At 43.3% G+C, this 20,171-nt stretch overlaps 1 protein-coding gene across 7 annotated transcripts in view; it reads right to left on the minus strand.

Moving 5' to 3' along the window:
- LOC108039883 overlaps positions 1 to 12,864 on the minus strand; it is a 35,770-nt gene extending 22,906 nt beyond the window's left edge. The window contains exons 1-2 of one of the 7 annotated variants that reach the window (XM_017117047.2): positions 12,806 to 12,864; positions 8,876 to 10,710 (exon numbers count right to left, since the gene is read on the minus strand). In XM_017117047.2, coding sequence (XP_016972536.1) covers positions 8,876 to 10,156 — 1,281 coding nt within the window. In that variant the 5' untranslated portion in view covers positions 10,157 to 10,710; positions 12,806 to 12,864. Of the gene's footprint in view, positions 1 to 8,875 lie in introns of all 7 variants that reach the window. The other 6 variants (XM_017117046.2, XM_017117045.2, XM_017117044.2 and 3 more) reach the window with 6 other exon arrangements.
- Between the last annotated feature and the right edge of the window lie 7,307 nt (positions 12,865 to 20,171).

The raw sequence follows: 20,171 nt of genomic DNA on the forward strand, positions 1-20,171 counted from the left end.
AAAATATTATATGGGGCATATGATTATATGAGGATATTCACAAGAATTGATAATAAGAGAAATGATTGAAAGATAATGATATTAAACCACGACCTGTGCAAATGTCTTCAAAGTGATTGAAATCATTAAATTAAATTGATCTTAAAGATATCAATATTTTTTATTATTTAGTTTAGAAATTGTTGAAGCATGTATTCCATTATTTATCTAAAATATCTTACACATTTGTGATGTCCAGTCCTCATTTCGTTTAATATTTTAAGCACCTAATTATCTCACTATATAAAATCCTATTGATTTTAAATATTGTACCATTTTTTGCCGTGGATTCACTTTTTCCAGCTCCCTACTCTCGGGGACATTGCACACGCCCAAAGAAAGGAGAATGGGGGGCGCAAAAACTCAAACAATGCCGGCATAATGGAGTATGCATTATGGCTAATGGCACACGCCTACAACTACACATTTATGCCCTGTGTTGGATGGCCGGGGATGTCCTTTGTGGCTGTGATCCTTTGTACCCGGCTGTGCGGAGGTTGCTAGAGGTTCAGGGGGGCGGGGCGGGTCCACAATGTCTAATAAGCCGAGGTCCTAAATGCTTAGACAATGAAAATGGACTCACACACACAATGATGTCAGTTGCAGGGGGGTTGGGGTAAGGGGGGAGGGAGGCGAGGTCCTTTGAGGTCCAAGGAGGAGCTCCCGGCCCCTTGACCCATGACAGCCTACGCCCGGCGACAATCTCTGATGGATATGTGACATGGCACTAAGGACGGACGGTTAACCCCTAAATGCCCTGAGCCCTGGGAAATTAATGCCTTGATTAGTTGGGCAAGCGAAATATTATTCAGAACTTTTGCCGAGTGCCGGGGGGCAATTGAAATCCGTCAGAGCCTTCTCGGCAGCAGGAATGTCAACTTGTGAGCCCAGAAAAGGGAAAAACGCAAAGTGCACTTGAGCTAAACACCAGCAACATCTACGGCAACGGCAGCAACATGCAACTGCAGCAGCAGCAACTATGTACAATGGCAAACGGCAAACGGAACCGACAACACTTTAAATGTTACAGCTTAACCTCGACGGGCAATTCAAACAATGTCCTAGCTCACACACACACACAGAGACGTCCTGATAGGGAGACGCGGCACATGTGTTGGTGCCACTATATTTGTGTGTATGTCAAATTTTAACGCCTGTCAACAATGCAGGCGGAAAAAAGAATGCAGCGGCAATGGAAACGACAACAACAGCCCAAGAACATGTCGCAAGCAGCACTCAAATTTTCAAATGCATGCATACAAATGTGTGGGTGAACGATACCCTGCCGAAGAAAAGGATAATGCGAGTTTTCTAAGCTCAGTTCTCAAATGTACAATTTCCGGCAACTCGATGCAAATTGCTTGGCAATCGAGCTTATGCTTTTGGGCCAAGTTTAAACCACTTTTAGCCATGGCATAAACTTCGAAATATTTAGCTTTGAACTGATTCATGATTTTATGAATGTACGAGAATGTTGGGAAGAGTATCTCTGCTAATTCGACCATTTTTCCCCCTACTTCTTCACAATATTCCCCGCTCATACCAAATTCTTTGGATGTATAAAAAACAAAAGGCTGTATAAATCACCATTATTATAAATATGGTACCTACTAAGAGTTATTTACTAAAAAGACACTGCTATTTTGAATTTAAGAACACAGACCATTATGTTTTTAATAAACTTTTAAGATATTTGATGCCATATATTTTTGTGGCCTATCTCTTTGTTGATAGTTTGCTTCATTTATTTTATCCACACACGCATATCGCTAGATAATGTCAACCCTATTGCTTTCCAAATGTTATATTGGTTATATAACCAATCTCGTTTATCAAATCGTCGTGTTTTGATAGTGTGTAGTATCATGTTTCCAGCACTTGTTCATATCCCCCATAGAGGTATCACATATTCGTTTGTTGCCGCATATTCGCTTAGTTATTTATGCAGTTCGTCAGTGGATGTGGATGTGGATGTGGATGTGGATGTGGATGTGTTTTGCAGGAGCGTAAAAAGTGACAGGCGACACATACACACACCCAGATGGCTAACACCCACATGCACACAGATACGAACTGGCACAGACACATGGCCGCGTTGACGTGGCTGAAAGCCGCAAGGGACAGGCTTTGGTAAGAGTGTGTGGGGGGGGAGGGGGGTTGAGGTGTCGCAGGAGGTGGGGCGTAGGCAAATTGTTTGTCACATGGCCGGGCCAGCTCCCATTGCCCCTTTTGAGGGGGTGGGGGTCTCACCTTGATGCTGGGTGGGATTCGCTGCCGTTTTGTTGTCAAAATCATAAACATGAACCCGGCCACGCCCCCCATTCGCTGCCATTTCGCATTGTTTTGCACATTGTCGAACTGCACGCATTTGCCAGCTGCATTGCTTTGCATAACAAGTGTAATCCAGCAGCTCAGCACCAGTCTGCTCCACAATTATGCAACAATTTTCGATGTGCAATTGGCAGGCAAAAAATGGGCACCCGAGCATTTTCTCTTGCGGAAATCAGATGCAAATAAAGCGGAAATTGTTTGTATTAAAGAAATATGAGCAGGAGAAATCAGGGAACGGAACCAAGTCGAGCCGAGAGTGCTGTCAGGTCGTTCTGGACAATTACAGTTCGTGCATTATTCAGTGAGGACTCCCCGAGGTCTACTCCAATGAGACAAATGGCTTCAACACGCAACTAAAGTGGCCCCAAATAAACAGAGGGTGAGATTTTTATGGAGTGCTTTACCGAGAATTTGTGGCATTTGTATTTGATTTAGCAAGCAATTAAATGTGCTTCTTTCGCCCCGCAAATTTCATATTTCTCACATTCAGTCATCAAATATTTGCTAGTTTCTAACACATTTGGCTCATAAATAATTCCCATTTTCCACAAATTCCTATTTGTAAAAGCGTTGTTCATTCAATCAAGCCAATTGCTTATGACAGTTTATGACAGAAAAACTAATTTGTTTTCAAAGGTAACCAAGCAATGAATAAAAATTATACAAAATTAATTTCGGTTTTTTAAAACAGGACAAAATGTTTTGTATTGACAGAATATATTATGATTTATTTAACACATTTTACTTTAATTTTGTTTAAAATATTCTTTGTTGTTAATTAAACTTGGGCATCAGCCAAAACCCATTTGTTAACCTGGCAATATATAAATTTAATAAAAAAGAAAAATTGACTTTGGTTTTTGAAAACCAAGATTTATTAGGGAACATTTTTAAAAATGTTTAAATAAAAACCATCTTATTTTATAAGTAAATATTAAATACTTTTCAACTTATACTAAGAATTGCGAAATAGAAAAGAAACTTTTAGTGTTTTTTGAAGCATTACTTTAAAAACAGTTTACATCATATCTTATTTACCAATCAATTATTTTATTTTATTTTGGTAAAAGTGCCGATTAGGAGCTGGGGTTAATGTTAATGCAGTAATGCTGGAATTATGTTTCACGGCCATTAACAAAGGCGATCCATCAAGTTGAAGAGCTCGCTGGCGGGGGCGTTCATATCATTTTAATCATATTTAAACAGCGCCTGTATTTATCGCTCATTATTTATGCATATATCAATCTATATGGCCACGAGACCCCATTAACGGGCAAACAAATGCCCCGAAAATTCGTGGAAAAACCGCGCCCAAAAAGAAAGCCACACGCACACACACACACACACACACACAAAAAGAAAGGAAAAATGAAAGGACAGTGAAGAGAGCGAGGGATTAGAAGGAGGAGAAGGAGGAGGAGGGGGGCTGTTAACCAAGGCAAAAAAGGCGACGCACCTGTCTGTCTGTCACATCACATATTTGTTTGCCTAACACACACTCGCAGGATCAGGCGCCTGTCATAACGACAGGCCACACAATTTTATCAACATTAATTTGTCAAACATTTGCCGGCATTTCGCTTGTGTTAGAGGGCCTGTATCCTTCCCTTTTAATGAGAACAATAAGTTGAATGAATTTAATGAAATGAGATGTAAACATGTGGACAGCTGTGGACAAGCAGTGGAAAAAGGAGGAAAGCGAGCAAAAGGACCCTGGCCATTGTTAACCACTCGTACTCTCTCTCTCTCTGTCTCTCAGTCTCCCTGTCTCTCTCGCTTTCTCCCTGCTGCATTTACTTGTTTTCGAACTCGTAATGAAATTCTTGAGTAGAAATTCATTTTGCAACTTTTGCTGAAACAATGCTCATTGAATAATTTACGCCCTGCGCCAGCACAAATGAAAAACCCAAACGGACTGGGGAAAACGGGTGAAATGGGGGGGAAATGGGTGAAATGGGGGGAAATGGGGGAACATGGCTGAATGGGAGTGTGGAAAACTGCAGCAGTGCTCCACTTAGTGAGCTCCCCAGTCCCTTGGCAATCTACGTGCTCGGGGTCCAGGCGCTGGGCATAATTGCATTAGTCGGATGCGCTGGATGTGGCATCCCATTGCCACCTCCTTCGCCCCCCGGGTTAATGTAATTGTTTTGTGTATTTAGCCTGGACATTGCATTCAAGTATCACCAGCCAGCCAGCCACCCACCTGCCCCTCGCCTCCCTTAATGAGCCAATCAATGCACGCGATTCCGGCGAGTTGGGAAAAGTTCTGGCCCCATTTCACAAGCTCAAAATGCAAATTGTTGGCAATTAACGTTTCAAGCGATTCCAGCACGAAGGTGGTTCTACCAGCATAGGATCTTGGCTAATCTGCAGCCAACTAATTAAACTTTGTCTGTGTTGCGACGCCTAATGTGCTGGCATTTGAGCCCAGACTTTGGAAACGAACCACAAAGAGGCTTGCATCAATTATCCGTCTTCTTCAATTGCCAATTTTTGATTATTTCCGTCTCAATGCCACTCGAGATTAAGTCAACAGTTCGATTTGAAATTTAATTATATTTAATTCGATTGCTTAGACTGGATTTATTAAGGCAAAATAAGATTTTGTGAACATCATGTTCTCTTCTAGTATTTAGAAATTTAGTATCAATAATGAAATAAAAAACTTGAGTACTTTTCAAGGTATGTTATTCCCAAACCAAAAGAACAAATTTTGCTTATTTTTAAAATACAATTTTAAATGATTTTAAGTCACTTAAATCTTTCACCCAATTTTTAATTGTAGTCTTAAATGATGACAGAATGTTTGAAATAAAAATATTTTTATCTCCGTTTTGGTAGTTTATTTTAATTGCATATCGAAATTGTGTCATTTCGATAGTCTACTTTTATCGTAAATTACAAATAAATAAAATAAATTTTTTTAATTATTTATTTATTCATTAATCACATGCAATCTTAATGCGTTTGGAAAGATTAATATATACACAAAGAATTCCTTGAAAAAATATGTTTTCAGCATATCCAATTTCAACATTGTTTTCGTCGGCTTTCGTTTTAATGAAACGACATGAGGCGAAATAATTTGCATATGGCATTTCCTGTAATCAATTGCAATCTTTTCATTCGATTGAAATGGCGAGACCAAGAGCAGAAATCAAGAGAATTAAACTTCAGGCAGCGAGGATGGCAAACAGCAATGGGAAATTACCACAATTGATGCATATAGACATCTGGGCAATGAGCAGATTCGCATTCAGGCAGACGATATTCTGTGGAATCATTTGCCTGCGGGCGGAAAATTTATGACAGTTTTCGGTTATTTGTGTCTGGCTGGGTTCCGATGTCTCTATGGCTCTATGGCTCTATGGCTCGATGACTGGATGGCTCGACAGTGCGAATGATGTAACCAGAAGGAGCAATAACAACCTGCAGCAGCAACAGCAACAGCAGCAGCAGCAGCAACTGCAACAGCGGCAACTGCTTACAAAATAATTGATTTTGTACACATCCTTGACACAAATAAACATTCGCTCGGCTCTGCTAAAGTTGAACCCACCATGAGCTAGCCATGTTGGGGGTCGCAAAGCTCTATGAAAATTTTGAATTAAATCCAAACAAAGCTGAAGGATTTTTAATTGAATTTGAGGGGCTTCAACACAGCCAGTTCAATTCGCAGTTTGCACAGTCACTGGGCGGCAAAAGTTTAATGAATCCAATGAAGTTTTTACGCTCGATTGGAGTGTTTGTGTTTTTTTCCATCTCCATCGTCTACGTCTCTGTAACAAACAGAACCAACTGGAGAGCAAATAACCAGAAGTACAGAGTACTCGGAAAATTGCTAGCCTGGGATACGACTGATTTAATCACCTGAAAACGAGCAACACAACTCGATTCTTTCATTCTACGACTCCAGGATATTGAGTTTCGAAAGGCACTCGTGGCACGGCCCCAAGTGCCACGTATCCACCCACTTGCCACCGCCAAGTCCTCGATATTCCTAGCCCTCTGCACTCGACACAGTGACAAGGGCCTGGCTGCAGGATGCCTTTGCATTGCAATCCACTGGGCCATCAACACATCAACAGGCCGCCAAATACTGCGCGAGTCCTGCCATCATAAATTCAGCACTCGCGTTCGCAAAAACTGCCACCAAAAGAGAATGGCAGAAGGGCAGAGAGAATGGGGCCAAAAGGCAGAGCTTAACCCACTAAAAACCCGGCGACTGAAGAACTGTTGGCTAATTTGCAGCTTCAATGCAGGCGTGTCGTTCTTTTGGGACACGGCTTAATTGAAAGTTCGGACAGGTCTTTGTGCAGCAATTTGATCACGGCACTTTCGCCCTTTCCTAAGCTGCTTTAAATCCTAGGCCAAAGGTTACGGGCGAAACCGACAAGGGCAATTATACATCTTTGGAAGGATCTTCTTATCTACCAAAAACTTGTCTCTTTTTAAGAAAGGATGTACTGATTTACACCTAAGAGAAACATCACCTAATATATTATTTTTACTAATATTATCTAGCATAAGTTTAAGAAAACCTAATTCCAAAAATAATTATAAAATCTTCATTACTATAAAATGTGTACTATTTTTTGTAAAATGAGATGATTTTTTTTATCATGTAAAAATATTGAATGAAGATTCATATATAGAAGTATTATAAACTAGCAGTGAAATTTAAGATACAAAGACTAATATGATTTCTGATCTTATCCATTTCCAGAAGGTGCAATTTTTGGTGTAAGATTAATGAAAATCAAATATAAATTTAAATCAATTTTAATCAAAAAGTTGTAAATTGACCTGATGAAAAATTCAAGACCTATCTAATTTTTCTTTTAACCGCACCATTTGCCCTCTTAGCCATGTCCTCGAAAGGACTTGATTGATTTAATTGCTTAATTGCCGGCTGGCTGAATGATGGACAATCGAAACGAAATACATCGGCTACCCCGACAATAATTGGAAAATCAATAGTGCGGCACCGGCTTAAGCAATTGCCATTTCAAATTGGATTCCAGCTAATTGTCTGTCAGTCGAAGAAGCAACTTAGTTGTGGTCTTGGTAAAACCGAAAGGCTAAAAAGGCGAGAAACTATTCGATTCAATTAAATTTGCATTAGGGCGAGAATGCATTAATAAATATTAAGATCTCAATTACACTTTGCGGAGCCAATTGAGTGCAGAATAAGGGGAGATCGGAGCTCCGTAGGTGAGTGGTTAGCTGGGATTTTTTGGCAGGCTACCAAGAATGAGGCAGCCGAAAAAGAATAAAAAAGAAATCAATTTGAAAGTGTTTGCCTGCCCCCCCTCCCTTTTCCCACTTCCTGGCACAATTACCAAGGCATTTTCGTTGATTTGCAGCACGTTTTCCCAGTTGCCAGCACTACCGCTGATGATTCCGGCGAAGTCGATGATGATGATGATTCCGGCAATGATGAAGCTGTCGTGGCACTTCAAGTGGTCCAAGATGTGGCACACAATTGTCACAACGAACACAGTATAGCGGCGAAAAAAAAAATCACTTTTTCCTTTGGCAGTTTGGAGTGGCAAGCCAACAAAACCAAAGTAGCTGCCTCGATAGCGACAATAATAATGTGCAAAAGGCCTTGTTGGCAGGCTCTTTTCCAAGAAAAACGTAAGGTTGCCGCTTTGCCAAACTTTAATTGACTTTAAAAGTATCAAATTCTGTTCCCAAAATCTTTTAGTTTTGCCCACTAAAGTAGGCAGCAGTCTTTTCCCGGAAAAGCCATCGAGATGGCCAACAATTGACAGCAGCTTTCAATATTACTGAATCGCAATGACCAGGGACCTTTGCCTGTCGCACCGAGAATCCCTTGAAATGCACACAATTTGTATATGCATTCGAGAGGTCCTTTGTGCGTGTTCCTCGTATTTGCATCGGTGTGCACTTAAGCCGAGCTTTGTGGTCGATTGCTTGACAGTTTCTTGCACAGAAAGGAAAAGGAAACTTTGAAATGCAGTACTTTCCTCTTGACGAAAAAGTAGTTTATTGGTTAAAAACTCTAGCAATATTTACTTCAGTATTAAATAGAAAATCCTAAAGTTTGTAGTTAATTTTGTCAGCTTTCTTTAAATATTATAAAAATGTTAGCATTCTGATTTTGCACTAAGGCCCAGAAAATCAGAATTGTGATTTCGTATTAAGGCCCAGAAAATCAGAATGCTAATTTTAATATTTTTTAAAATAAACGAACAATTACAAGTGCCTTTCCAGTTATCTAATCATTTAGTAATATAATAATCAAAGTTTCTATTAGAATATTTTTTAACTTACAACAAATGGAAAGTCTAATTTCAAATTAATATCGCATAAAATCACATAAAGACAAGACTTAAAACCTTTCTCAATAGAAAATAAGTCCAAAATCTTAAACATTTCCCACAGTGCCAATGGTTGGGGTGGAAAACAAACACTCAGAAATCCCAGATGAACCCCAGATCCCGAAGAGAAACAGTCGAGACGAAGCCATTAGACTCACCTGCAAGTCGGTTGCTGTGCCCGGCTGTGCCAGATCACAGGCTGATATCCAAGGATTAAGGCGTGTTAACGAAGTCGCAGTGCCGAGTATGGACTTCTTCAGATCCACGGGTGCTGGCAAGGATGTGGTGGTGCTGCTGTCTGCTGCTCCTGCTCCTGCTCCTGCCGACTCGGTGGTGGCCACGGCGGACAGGCTGTTATCCTTGTGGCCAATCAGCTGGGCCGTCTGGGCATCAAGGATGTGGCCGCTGGCCTCTCGTTTGTTATTGTTATTATCGTAGCTGTTGGCGAACTCCTTCGAGTGGCTGTTGCTGTTGTCGTTATGCTGCAGGACACCCTCATCAATCAGTCGGCTCTCGTCCTGCTGCTGCTGTTCGGTTTCAGTTTCCGTTTCCGTTTCGGCTTCCCTCTCTGTCTCCGTCTCCGTCTCTGTCTCCGTCTCGCTCTCTGGCTCTGTGTCTATTTCCGTTTCCGCTTCGGGTTGCTGTTGCCGCTGCAACTGCTGCTGCTGCTGCTGCAGATTGTAGTCCTCTTCGTCGGCGTCTTCGTTGAGCTTGATCAGGCGATCGAAGGACTCCTCGGACAGCAGATCGTCCTCGGCCACCAGGGCAAAGATGTCCTGGTCCTCGTCGTAGGCCTGCGAGGAGGGGAACTGCACGGTCAGGCCGCGATCCTCCTCCGTCTCCTCGTTGTTGTTGGCCTCGCCGAACTCTGTGCCCGCTGTGACCGCTGTTCCTCCGCCCGTTGCCAATCCCAATCCTGTCCCGCCTGCCCTACCTGCTATATCCCTGCTGCTGCTGCTCTCGCGGCGCCTTCGCCTCTGCTGCCTTCTGTCCGCAATCCTCGAGGTTATCCAGGACTCGGAGTGGGCCTGGTACTGGCTGTACTCCCTCGGCGGCAGTTGTGGGTGGAACTGGAGCGCGAAGTCGAGATGGTGGGGCAGGAAGATGGGCAGCAGGTATGAGCCAGAGCTGCGCGCGAATGACGACGACGACGACGACGACGATTCGCTAGTGGACGGTAACGTGGTTGCAACTCCTCCGCCTCCGCCGCCTCTGCCTCTGCCCCTTCCACCGCCGTCCGATGTGGTTGCCCCTGCTGCTGCTGCGGATGATGCTGCTGCCGCCGCTGCTGCTGCTGCTGTTGCTGCCGCTGCAGATGTTGCTACTGCCGCTGCCGCTGTTGGTGTTGCTGTTGCTGAGCTGATGCTGCTGCTGCTGCCACGCCGAGCCCCCGAAATAAACGCAAGCGCCATCACGACCAGCCCGGGTCCTGGCCGCATATTGACCTCGGGTTCGGCGGTGCTAGCATGGTGCAGGCCCGCTTGAGACGCGCTTGCGACTCCAATTCAATGCGAGTAATGATGGGCTCATGGCCCCATCATCATCAGTAGTGTGGGCTGCGGAGCGGTATTCTTGGTTGGCGATCGGCTCTCTCTCGATCCGTCGTCTGATCCCTCTGATCCCTCCGCCAGAGCCGCTCCAGCTTCAGTTGCTGCCCTGCGTCGTCCACATCCAGCGGCATGAATCCCGGCCAGATTCCCAGTTCCCTTTCGCCAGCTAATCACTGGCCAGCATTCGTATAGTCACCTTTGTTTGGGGGCCGCGATTTTCTCGATAAAAACACACTCCGCTTAACGCTTTAATTTTCTGTTATTCTCATACTATTATTATTTAATTATTATTATTATTGTTGTATTGGTTGGTGGTGCACAATAACCTTGGAATTGGAATTGGACATTTTGAAATTCGTTTGCTTCGTTGAATTGGTTTTTTTCTTTTTTTTATCTTTTACGTTGGGGTTTGGGTTGCTCACATAATTAATTAATTAAGAAATCTGCACAAAGACAAAGAAGTTGTGGTTAGGCACTTTTAGGGGCATTTTTCCGATTTTAATGTGTGTTTTTCAGTCAAAAAAAAAAATGTGGGGGGGGGAATGTTCGAAAATATTTTGTGCGCTCACGCTCTCGATTTCTCAATGCGCTCTATTTGCGCTCTCTCAAAATCATTAAGCTAATGGTTAAGAATATGTTTTGGGAACTTCTTTTTCTTGGAAAAGTGATTAGCAATAACTTTTCAAGGGGTTATTGGTGGCTTTTTTTTCCAGAGTTTTATTAATTTATTTTTAAGATTTTTCGCACAGAGCGAGATGGCACTAGCTCTTCGTTTTGCCGAAGCTTTTCAACGGTATAACCGACCGAACGCGAACACCGCACAAAAGAAGAAAGCCGAAAAAACGGTCGTGGAAATCCCGTATATCTAACACACACACACACACACACTCGGAGGCAGTGCAAAGAAATTTATATAATTCGCTGCTCTGCTTCTGCTTTCTGCTTTCTCTCTTGTTTTTGTTGGCTTTCGCTGCAAACACACAAAAACAGCGAACGCAGGGATCCACACAAGGAGCACGAGGACTCGAATTCGTGGGTGTAAGCCGTGGCTCTCTCACCCACACACACTAACACACACACGCGCGCTCGCTCGCTCTCTCTTTTTCGTCCTGCGAGCGCGGTTGTGTGCGTGAGTAGTTACTTAGGGCAGCCAGGCAAGCACTCCGCATGCCACTTTTTTCCCTTTTTTTTCTTCGTATTATAGCCAAGAAGAAGAAGTTGGCTAGGAACAAGAAGAAGATGAAGAGGAATAAGTGGAAGAGGCCGCAGGACCAAAAGAACTCGCCCCTTTCGCTGTATTGGTGGTAAGCCTATGCGTGTGTGCCTCTCTTGGCTTTCCCTCTACATTGGTATTGGTGTTAGAGCCTCAAATCCAAGAAGTGGAAATCGAAGAAGCATGTTTCGAATAAAAGCCAAACCAAACCTATGGAAATAAAAGTCCCAAATCATTTTCTTTTGACTTATAATAACCCTCGAGAACGTGTGTATCACAAAGGACTCTAGATTTTTTTATTCAGCATTTTTCGTGTTTCATTTAAATCCTCGATTGTCCTCTTCGCTTTCTTTTCGCAGGCTTTCTGCCTTCGCTCTTTGTGTGTTAACTTTCACTTTTGTTTTATTTGCTGCGTTGACACTGCGCACACACACACACGCACACACACACGAACGCACGCACACTCGTGGCTAGGTGTATATGTATAAGGATTTTCTCTTTTTTTTTTGTTGGTGCGTGTGCTGGCTGTGGGATCCTTTCATTTCAGTACAACAGCCGCTTATATAAGCCCGGAACGTAGCACGAAAACTTTGGAACACTCTTTAGCGGGTTTTGGGTTTTTTGTTTTCGGGTTTTTGGGTTTTTTTTTCTATATATACGTATATATACGCTGCGAATCGAATGGCATTATGATGGGCGAGCGAAAAACTCCCCGAAATGCGGGGGCATTAATTTTTGCATTATATAACATTTTGGTGGGGGGCGCAAACCGTCCGTTTTTCTGGGCGAGAATTAACGAGTTCGAAAGCACTTTGGTAACACTTTTTTTTCGAGTGGCAAATACTCGGCTTGGTTACCTATGTGCAAATATGTAAATAGGTAAATATGTACTATATACTCGGTGGATGGGGGGAGTAGGGGGGGTGGTAGCCCTACTTCTTCTTCTTCGCAGAGCGCAGCATCAACGGCCGTGTAACGGTTATTTTCGCATGTGTGGGCGGGGACACACGGTCGAATGCGGGGGGCGTGGCGTGGTAGGCAGTGCTCGAGAGTTATGCTTGGCAGATTTTCCTGCTTCTTTTTTTTCTATTTTTTTATTCGGTTAACATTACGTTATTTGGCTTTGATTTAGGGTTATATTTGGATTAGTTTCGCAGACTAGCCATCGCCCCCGGCCACTGTAAAAAGTCTGAGGACCCGAGTACCGTTTGATTCACTGAGTTCGCTGAAGGGCTGGATGCTCCTGCTGCTGCTGCTGTTTTTCTTTTTTTTACTGGCTAGAATTTGGTGTGTTTTTTGTGGACGCGACGTCGCAGGACAAATACCGTACAATCCTGCTTCCTGCTGATGGCCCCAAACGGCACTGACTGTGCCACAATTGCAGATGGCGCTCGACTGGAATGTGCGAGCGGTCCACAAGGAGCCGAGTCCGGCACGAAGTCACCCGAATCCTTGGACGAACTCACGCCCGAGGGCACAGCAGCTGACAAAGGAGAGCAGCCTGCTCTCCCATGCGCTGTCGCTCTCCGCCGTTTTCCAGGACTCGTCCTGCTTTCGTCCTTTAACAGAGCCCGCTGTTAAGTAGCAGAGATTTCGAAAACCCATTTTTAGGGCCAGTTCGAGTTGAAGTAAGAAGAATTACTTGCTGCAGGGCACTTAATCACACGAGCGGGGAAAGAGAGAGAGTCACTCAGAAGTCCCCACTTGACTCGACTCATCTATTTCGTCCTGGCCCCCTTTCGTCGTCCTTTTCATCCCGTACTGTCCCTCTGTTTTTGTCTTTACTTTTACTTTTCGGTCTCTGGCTTTTGTGTGCGCATTTCGTTATGGCGTTTTGTCTTTGTCTCACTTGGCCTAAATGTGTAATACCCTATAATGTCGTTTAATCCCACTCGACGTGTTTTAGTTTCGCCCGCCAGCTTAGGCCAAAGTCAGGCGGAGTCGGGATGTTGTCGCAGTCGATGGAGAGATAATTGCCAGGTGCCTCGGGAGGCGATGCAGTTCCCCAGTTCCGGTATCCTGCAGCTACTTGATTGGCAATTAGCGGCGGGATAATGGGGACACGGCCAATTAATATGGTTCACAATTGATGCGGCATAGGAAAACAATATTCAATTATTGTCGCAATATTATTTTGATCGAGGCAATACATTAAGAACTTTTAATGCTGATTTACAGATTTTCATTCTGTTACCTTATGTAGAGAATCGTATTAATCTAAAACTGAAATAATACAGCTTGTCGAAATTGGTTCCTTACTACACAGATATAAGCTACACATACATATATAAAAATACATTTTCAATTGCTTTTAATTGATATTCTAATTTTTCCAGCTCCAATGGCATTAAAAATATGTAATTATTTATATTACTTATTTATTATTATATTATTTATTTATTATTATATTTAAAAAGATATTATTTCAGACATACATACATATAATATCAATTCAAAGTAATTAAATCTAGCCCATGCCCAATTTTAAAGTTAGCAATGACCTTTTGGGCAGTTTAAAAATTGATTAAGTTATTTTCGAAAAATAATCCACGCAAGAGCCTTTTCAACGTGAACCGAGTTGATGACCAATTTCGGTGATGCATATTCTGCCGAGCTCTCGCCGGCAGTCCAATTGCGATGAATATCCAAGGCCGTGCCGACCTTCAAACAGACACTCGACAGCAGCAGAGTCAGTGGAAGTAGAAACAGCCACTCACTCAATAGTTGGCGGTTAGTCGGGGCAAAAGATGGGAGGACAGTGAATGGGAGGACAGACAGCACTTGAATTATTAAGTTTTCTTTTTGGTAATTAACTTAAGTAACTGCCACGACAAATCAAAGGGAAGGCCCGACCATGGCCACATTAGCCACACCCGATCCGATGGAGGCGTCGGCGAAAGTGACCAAGTGAAGTGGGTAAGCAAAACAAACAGAAATCGAAAAAATACAAAGATTACTATATAACAACAAAGGCGGAAGGAAAGTGGGCGAGAATCATTTGGCTTGGAAAGCAGTTTGCTTCAATTTATGCGCATTCCAATCAATAACTGTGACACATGCAAGGACAACAGGACGAGCAGAGAGGATGAACGGAAGGAAAGGACCCAGACCCAGTGCCAGTGCCAGACCCACCCGACAACAAGCACACTACCCAAGAATCAGCCAAGGAACCATAGAACCATAGAACCAAGAAACGAAGAACCCAAGGAGCCACGAGGAGAGTGAAAGTGCCAGGACATCGAGAACATGGAAGATGGCTCGCTGGTGTTTGTGGCATGGATATGAATGTGTCAAACTTATGCGGGCGCACACCCACACACGGGCAGGACCACTCACACACACACTCACCCACTCACCCACACACTCGCATGTCGGTGTGCGTGCAGAAATTGATAAGAAACGGAATAACCCTCAAGAAAATTTGCGGCGAGCGGGCGTATGTGTGTGCGGCAGGATGGGAGAGGCACTGAGAAAATGGAAAACAAAACCAAAATGCCTGCACAAATAACAAAATAATACCGAAAACTAGAAGGGAAACTTACCGCTTCGTGTTAAAGTACGAAGAGTCTTGGATACTCTTTCGAAAGATGAGGGCAATAAATATTCTATTTAAGGAAATTCCTATATCGGCTTGTACAAAATCAGTGGACTTAACTTTTAATAGGTTTTAAAGATTTTACATCTTAACTTATTCCTTTTATTAGTAACATCTTACAACCTTTTAATTTAACCGTATACCATTTTAAAATAAATGACTGTATCTTCAATATATCATAAAGTTGTACCTGAGCTTACCCTTTAACTATACAACAAACTATCCTTTGAATGTTTCTTTCTTAGATACGGTTGATCTTACTTTACATCATCTTATTAACCACATAACCCAGATATCAACCGCATTCATGCTCCGCTGATTAATTAAACTGATTCATTTTCTGTTTATAAATAAACTTCCTATGCTGATTGATGCGCAAAGCTCTTGGCTTGGCAGGACGTTATCGAATGCATTACCAGGACAGTTTAAAAGTGCGACGAGGGGGGTTTGATGGGTGCTACAGCTTTCTAGCCAGAATCAGACTCGTTATCGTCGCCGCATCTGACAGTTTGGTAAGTTGAGCATCCAATCGCATCGCATCGCATCTCGGGGCAGCATCCTCTTCAATTTCAGTGCCAGCTTCAGTTTCGCAGCTTCGCAGTTTCAGTTTCCCAATTCCCCAGTTTGCCAGTTTGGGTTTTCGGCTCCTAGCGTGCCAAGGTAGCTGCGACGCTCAGCTTTTCAGATATAACCGTTACAAGGACGCCGCCTGACCAAAACGAAAGCAAACGAATCGAAACGAAACGAGAGGAAAGCCAAGGCAGGGAAAGTGGGTGGCGAAAGGAAGCGGCAAGGATTTTGCGCAGTCCTTCCCTCGCGCAAGTCGCTCTGCTCATTTTATTTATTTTCTTCTTTTTTTTTTCCACACGCACCACGAAGAGCAAAGGCAAAAAGGAACGCTCACACACACAGAGAAGTGGCGGGAGGCAGAGGCAAGTTTTGTGAATGAAATTTCGCGCAGGCACAAAGCGGCCAAACAATGTGATAAAAAGGGAGGCAGCGGCAGGACATCCCCCGCCTTAGCCCAAATCCCTCGGGCAAGTCACGCGGCGAGCGGATGCACAGAGAGCCTTCCACCGCCCAAAACCCAGTGCCACCCGAAAAACAAAAGCAAACACAAACAATGCCGCCAAAAAGCACAGTCTAACTTCTATAAATCGAACTTTCGACAAGGGTAGCCCCACGTTGGGCGGCAATTATTATGACCTGGTGACATGTGGTCTCCGCAATTGAAGTTTGCCTGGAATTGCAAAGTTATTTTCCTACTTCGAGCACTTGCTTAATACAAAAATATCGAAGTCCAACTTCAAGAATTCGAACTTCACTAATTTGGTCCCAAGTTGGTCGCCAAATTTGCCTAAAGCCTAAAGTTACCAGTCAAGTTTAAAGGAGTTCGACTGTAATTTGTGTATAAAAAGAAGCTTGAAGGGAGTCGACAGCCGCTTCTTGCTGCTGCTTCCTTACTTTTCGTCGCCCCATTGTTGTTGTAGCGGGCGTGGTGTCTGCTGCCTTCCTGGAAACGCTGGAAGGCAAAAGGGAAACTAAACTAATGCTCGGCGCTTATCGATGATGACGATGACTCTGACTCAGATTCGAAATCGGACTCAGACTCGTTCGGTCCGTCCGTCTTGACCCACAAATGGGACCTGCTGTCTGATAATTATGCGAGCTACGAACTGCGAACTGCCAGCCATTGGAGATGGCGCTGGAGATACGGTTAAATGCGCGCAATAAAAGCGAAGGCGGATGGTGGTTGGGAGGTCGGTTAGCCAAAATAGGTTATTGCAATCTTCGCGATGGCAGGGGAAGCAAAATAAATGCGCAGATAAAAACATAAAAGAAGATTATGAAGGCAAACTTCTGAAAACATCTTGAATCTTGTCCGATTTAAATCGGACTTGACAGGATAATCTTCTCCTTAACAAGTTATATTTTCTAGGAGTTAGTATTGTAAAAAGAATAATACTAAGATTTTTAAAGCAAACTAACACCCGTGAGAATCAGATCACTGTTTCTTATAACTGTTAAAGAAGAAAGGTACTTCAATATCTTCCGCATTCAGTATTATAAATTAATGTCTTAGAGATATCAAACAAAACGTAAGATTCATAAACTGACATTGATCAGAACAAAATTTGAAGTTCTTTCTTTCTTTTCGTTCTTTTTAGTTTGACTATAGTCAAATGTGATAAAATCGAGAGTACTGGAGTAGCGCATTCGCCGGCCAACCATTTAAGGACCCTCACGCACCCACACTCTCGCATCGGTACACATATGCAGCACGTAAAATGTAAATTCCTATGGGTGTGTGCGGGTGTGCGGGTGTGCGGGCGAATGTGTTTGTTGTTGTTGGGTGATAAAGCCATAGATAGAGCGTGGGTGCATGAGTGTGGATAATGGCTCGTCGCAAAGTCGAAACGCACACACCAAGCCACCGAATGTCTGCACAAGCCCCCTTATTGCCCACCCACCGCCCACTCATCCATACTCTTGCAATCGCACACACACACACACACATACATGCGCGTCTCACATAATAAGGTGCGATTTGTCTCGCGCATAAAACGAAATTTCCTGCACACAAGCACACAGAAAAGGAAAGGGAGACAGGCAAAGGGGGTGGTTGAGGGGTGGAAAATGGGTTGGCTGGGGGGTGTGGGGGGTTGGTTAAGGGGGTAGGGGTAGCTTGGTAGCTGGCCAACAATAGTCGGCATCTTTGGCGGGATGAGGGGCCAGCTTCGATTGCTTTGTTGCTTGTACATGACAGCAAAAGCATTGGGTGTCTCTCTGCGTTTGTATGAGCTGGGAGGGGTGGGGGGGGTTGAGTGGGTGGCTCAGTGGGTGGCACGGTGGGTGGCTGGGCAGAAGGCTGTTCTCCGCATCTTTGTAGGTTAAGGCTTATGTCAAAGCAGGAAAATGGGCGACAAAAGGCGTAAGACGAGGCAAACTCGTTTGCCATAATTATTGCTTTTGTTGGTAGCTATCGTCCTTCCTTCCCCCACCCACCCCCTCTCAATCCTGGGCATTATTATTTTAACCGGAAATGTGCGCATATGTGTGTGCGTGTGTGTGTGTGTATGTGTCTCGCACAATTTGTGAACTGCATGAACTTTTGTGCCTTGGCCAAAAAGGAAGCTCTTCCTGTGTGTGCCGGCATTTAGCAAATTTTTTATGACAATGTTTGCCCCCCTCCACCCCTCCCCGTCTCTTTTCCGGGCAGCCCTTAATTTTATGACAAATATTATGTTAAAGACCGAATATGCGCTACACCATAAAAGTCAATCATTTTTCATTCCAGCTCCCTTGCTTTCATTTTTTGTATGTCCACTGGGGACATTTAATTTTGGGGTTTTTTTTTGTTGGCTGTGATTTTTCTTGATATGCGATATCGCTGTTTTCTGCGCGCTCTCTCTCCCTCTCCCTCTTTCTTCGTCTCCCGTCTCTCTTTTGCTTGGGCCAGCGCATTTGGGTGTTCGCGAGTGTGTTTGCCACCCACCGGGCAAGCTTTTGTTGATATTTGGCGCGGCCTGCTTCAATTTATGTTCTGTTTGCCTTTATTGTCTTTCTCGACTTTTTTCCCTTCACTGTTTGTTGTCCTTCTACAGTTGAGCTTGGCTAAATACATCTTTTGTGATTAACTGACGGCACTAGTGGCTTTTATAATCAAACAAGAATTTATGAAGAAATTATCACTATCAAAATAAAAATGTTTTTTTAGAGAGAATATGGTAGTTAATCTTCAATAATATCTTCTTTTGGAGATTATAGTACTTAATCGTTAATAAGATTTTGAACAATACACAACTAGCAACTTTATTTTATAATTATGATTTATTTTAGGGTTAATTCATCAATGAATTAATAGCCAGAAAAATTCGACACTCCTTACTTTTTATTTACTATTTATAAATACTAAAAACTACTAGGAAAAGCAGATGTTAGGCTAAATATATCAGTTGACTTAGGCAAATATTTATTACAAGACGATTATTTTGTTAACATTATTATAGACTATAAAGGAACAATTACAGCTTTTTTTTATAAAGACCCCAAAATAGTGATTAATTTTATGGGGTTGAATATTGATTTCACTTAAAGACTTTCTCCTGTATTCTTGATGGGGGTGTGTGCTGTTTTTTCCGCTCCTGCCCGCTGCTTTCATTTTTTTATTGATAAGTTCATTTAATGGGCATGGCCTCCGCCAGCTGCCATCTCATCTCGCCTCTCTGTCACTGCCAATCGGAGCCTCTCTTTCCTTTTCTCGTCCTGCTGCCATTGTCTCCGTTTTGACATTTGTTGGAGTGGCCGCCTAATGAGTTTAATGCTTTGTTATCATCGCTGTAATCGGCTTATGTAATATGGCAATATAATTGAATCCCACAGAATTATGTCATTCGACTGAGGCACGGAATTTACAATTTACAATTGCAAATTCACAAATTGCCAATGCTGGCAATGCAGCACCTGCCCCGAAAATCATAAGGGAAATGTGTGTGTCAACATGGGAAAGCCACTTTCACTCAGCGAGCAAATGAAACTTAACGGAAAAGAAAATTACATCATGCTCGTTTCAATGGGTCGACATAATATTATTTTTTCGGTCCGGGCGAAAAAGGGACAGAGACGGCATAGCACCCAATGGGTCCTTGTCTGGTAGTCAATTTTTTATTTATTTATTTTATGCCTACGCACATACGCGCCTGGGGAAAGTGGGGAGCAGCGTGGGGAAAGCGGAGAAAGCGGAGAAAGTGGGGGCTTGACAGGTGTCGCCGACTGAGTGGCTGCCTGACAGACTCGCAAAAGTGGGTGTGGCCCATCGGCGGGGTGGGGTGGTGAAAAATGGTAGCCTATTATTCTTTGTATTGTTTTATGTGGCATTTATACGCGTATTTTTGTCGTCTTTTAATAGGCAAGACAAGGCGAATGGCGAACGGAGAACGGCGAACACCCCGTCGAGTGGAAAATAACAAGGGCAATAGACCAGGCCACCCAAACCCTCCAAGCTGGAGGGCTAGGGCTCCTCTGCCCCGTATCGCCATCCAATCAGTAGATAAATAACACATAAAATGAGGTGCTTAATCGGGTTTGAAGTGATG

The sequence above is a fragment of the Drosophila rhopaloa genome, unplaced genomic scaffold (genome assembly GCF_018152115.1).
Source record: "Drosophila rhopaloa isolate 14029-0021.01 unplaced genomic scaffold, ASM1815211v1 contig_115, whole genome shotgun sequence".
NCBI classification, from domain to species: Eukaryota; Metazoa; Arthropoda; class Insecta; order Diptera; family Drosophilidae; genus Drosophila; species Drosophila rhopaloa.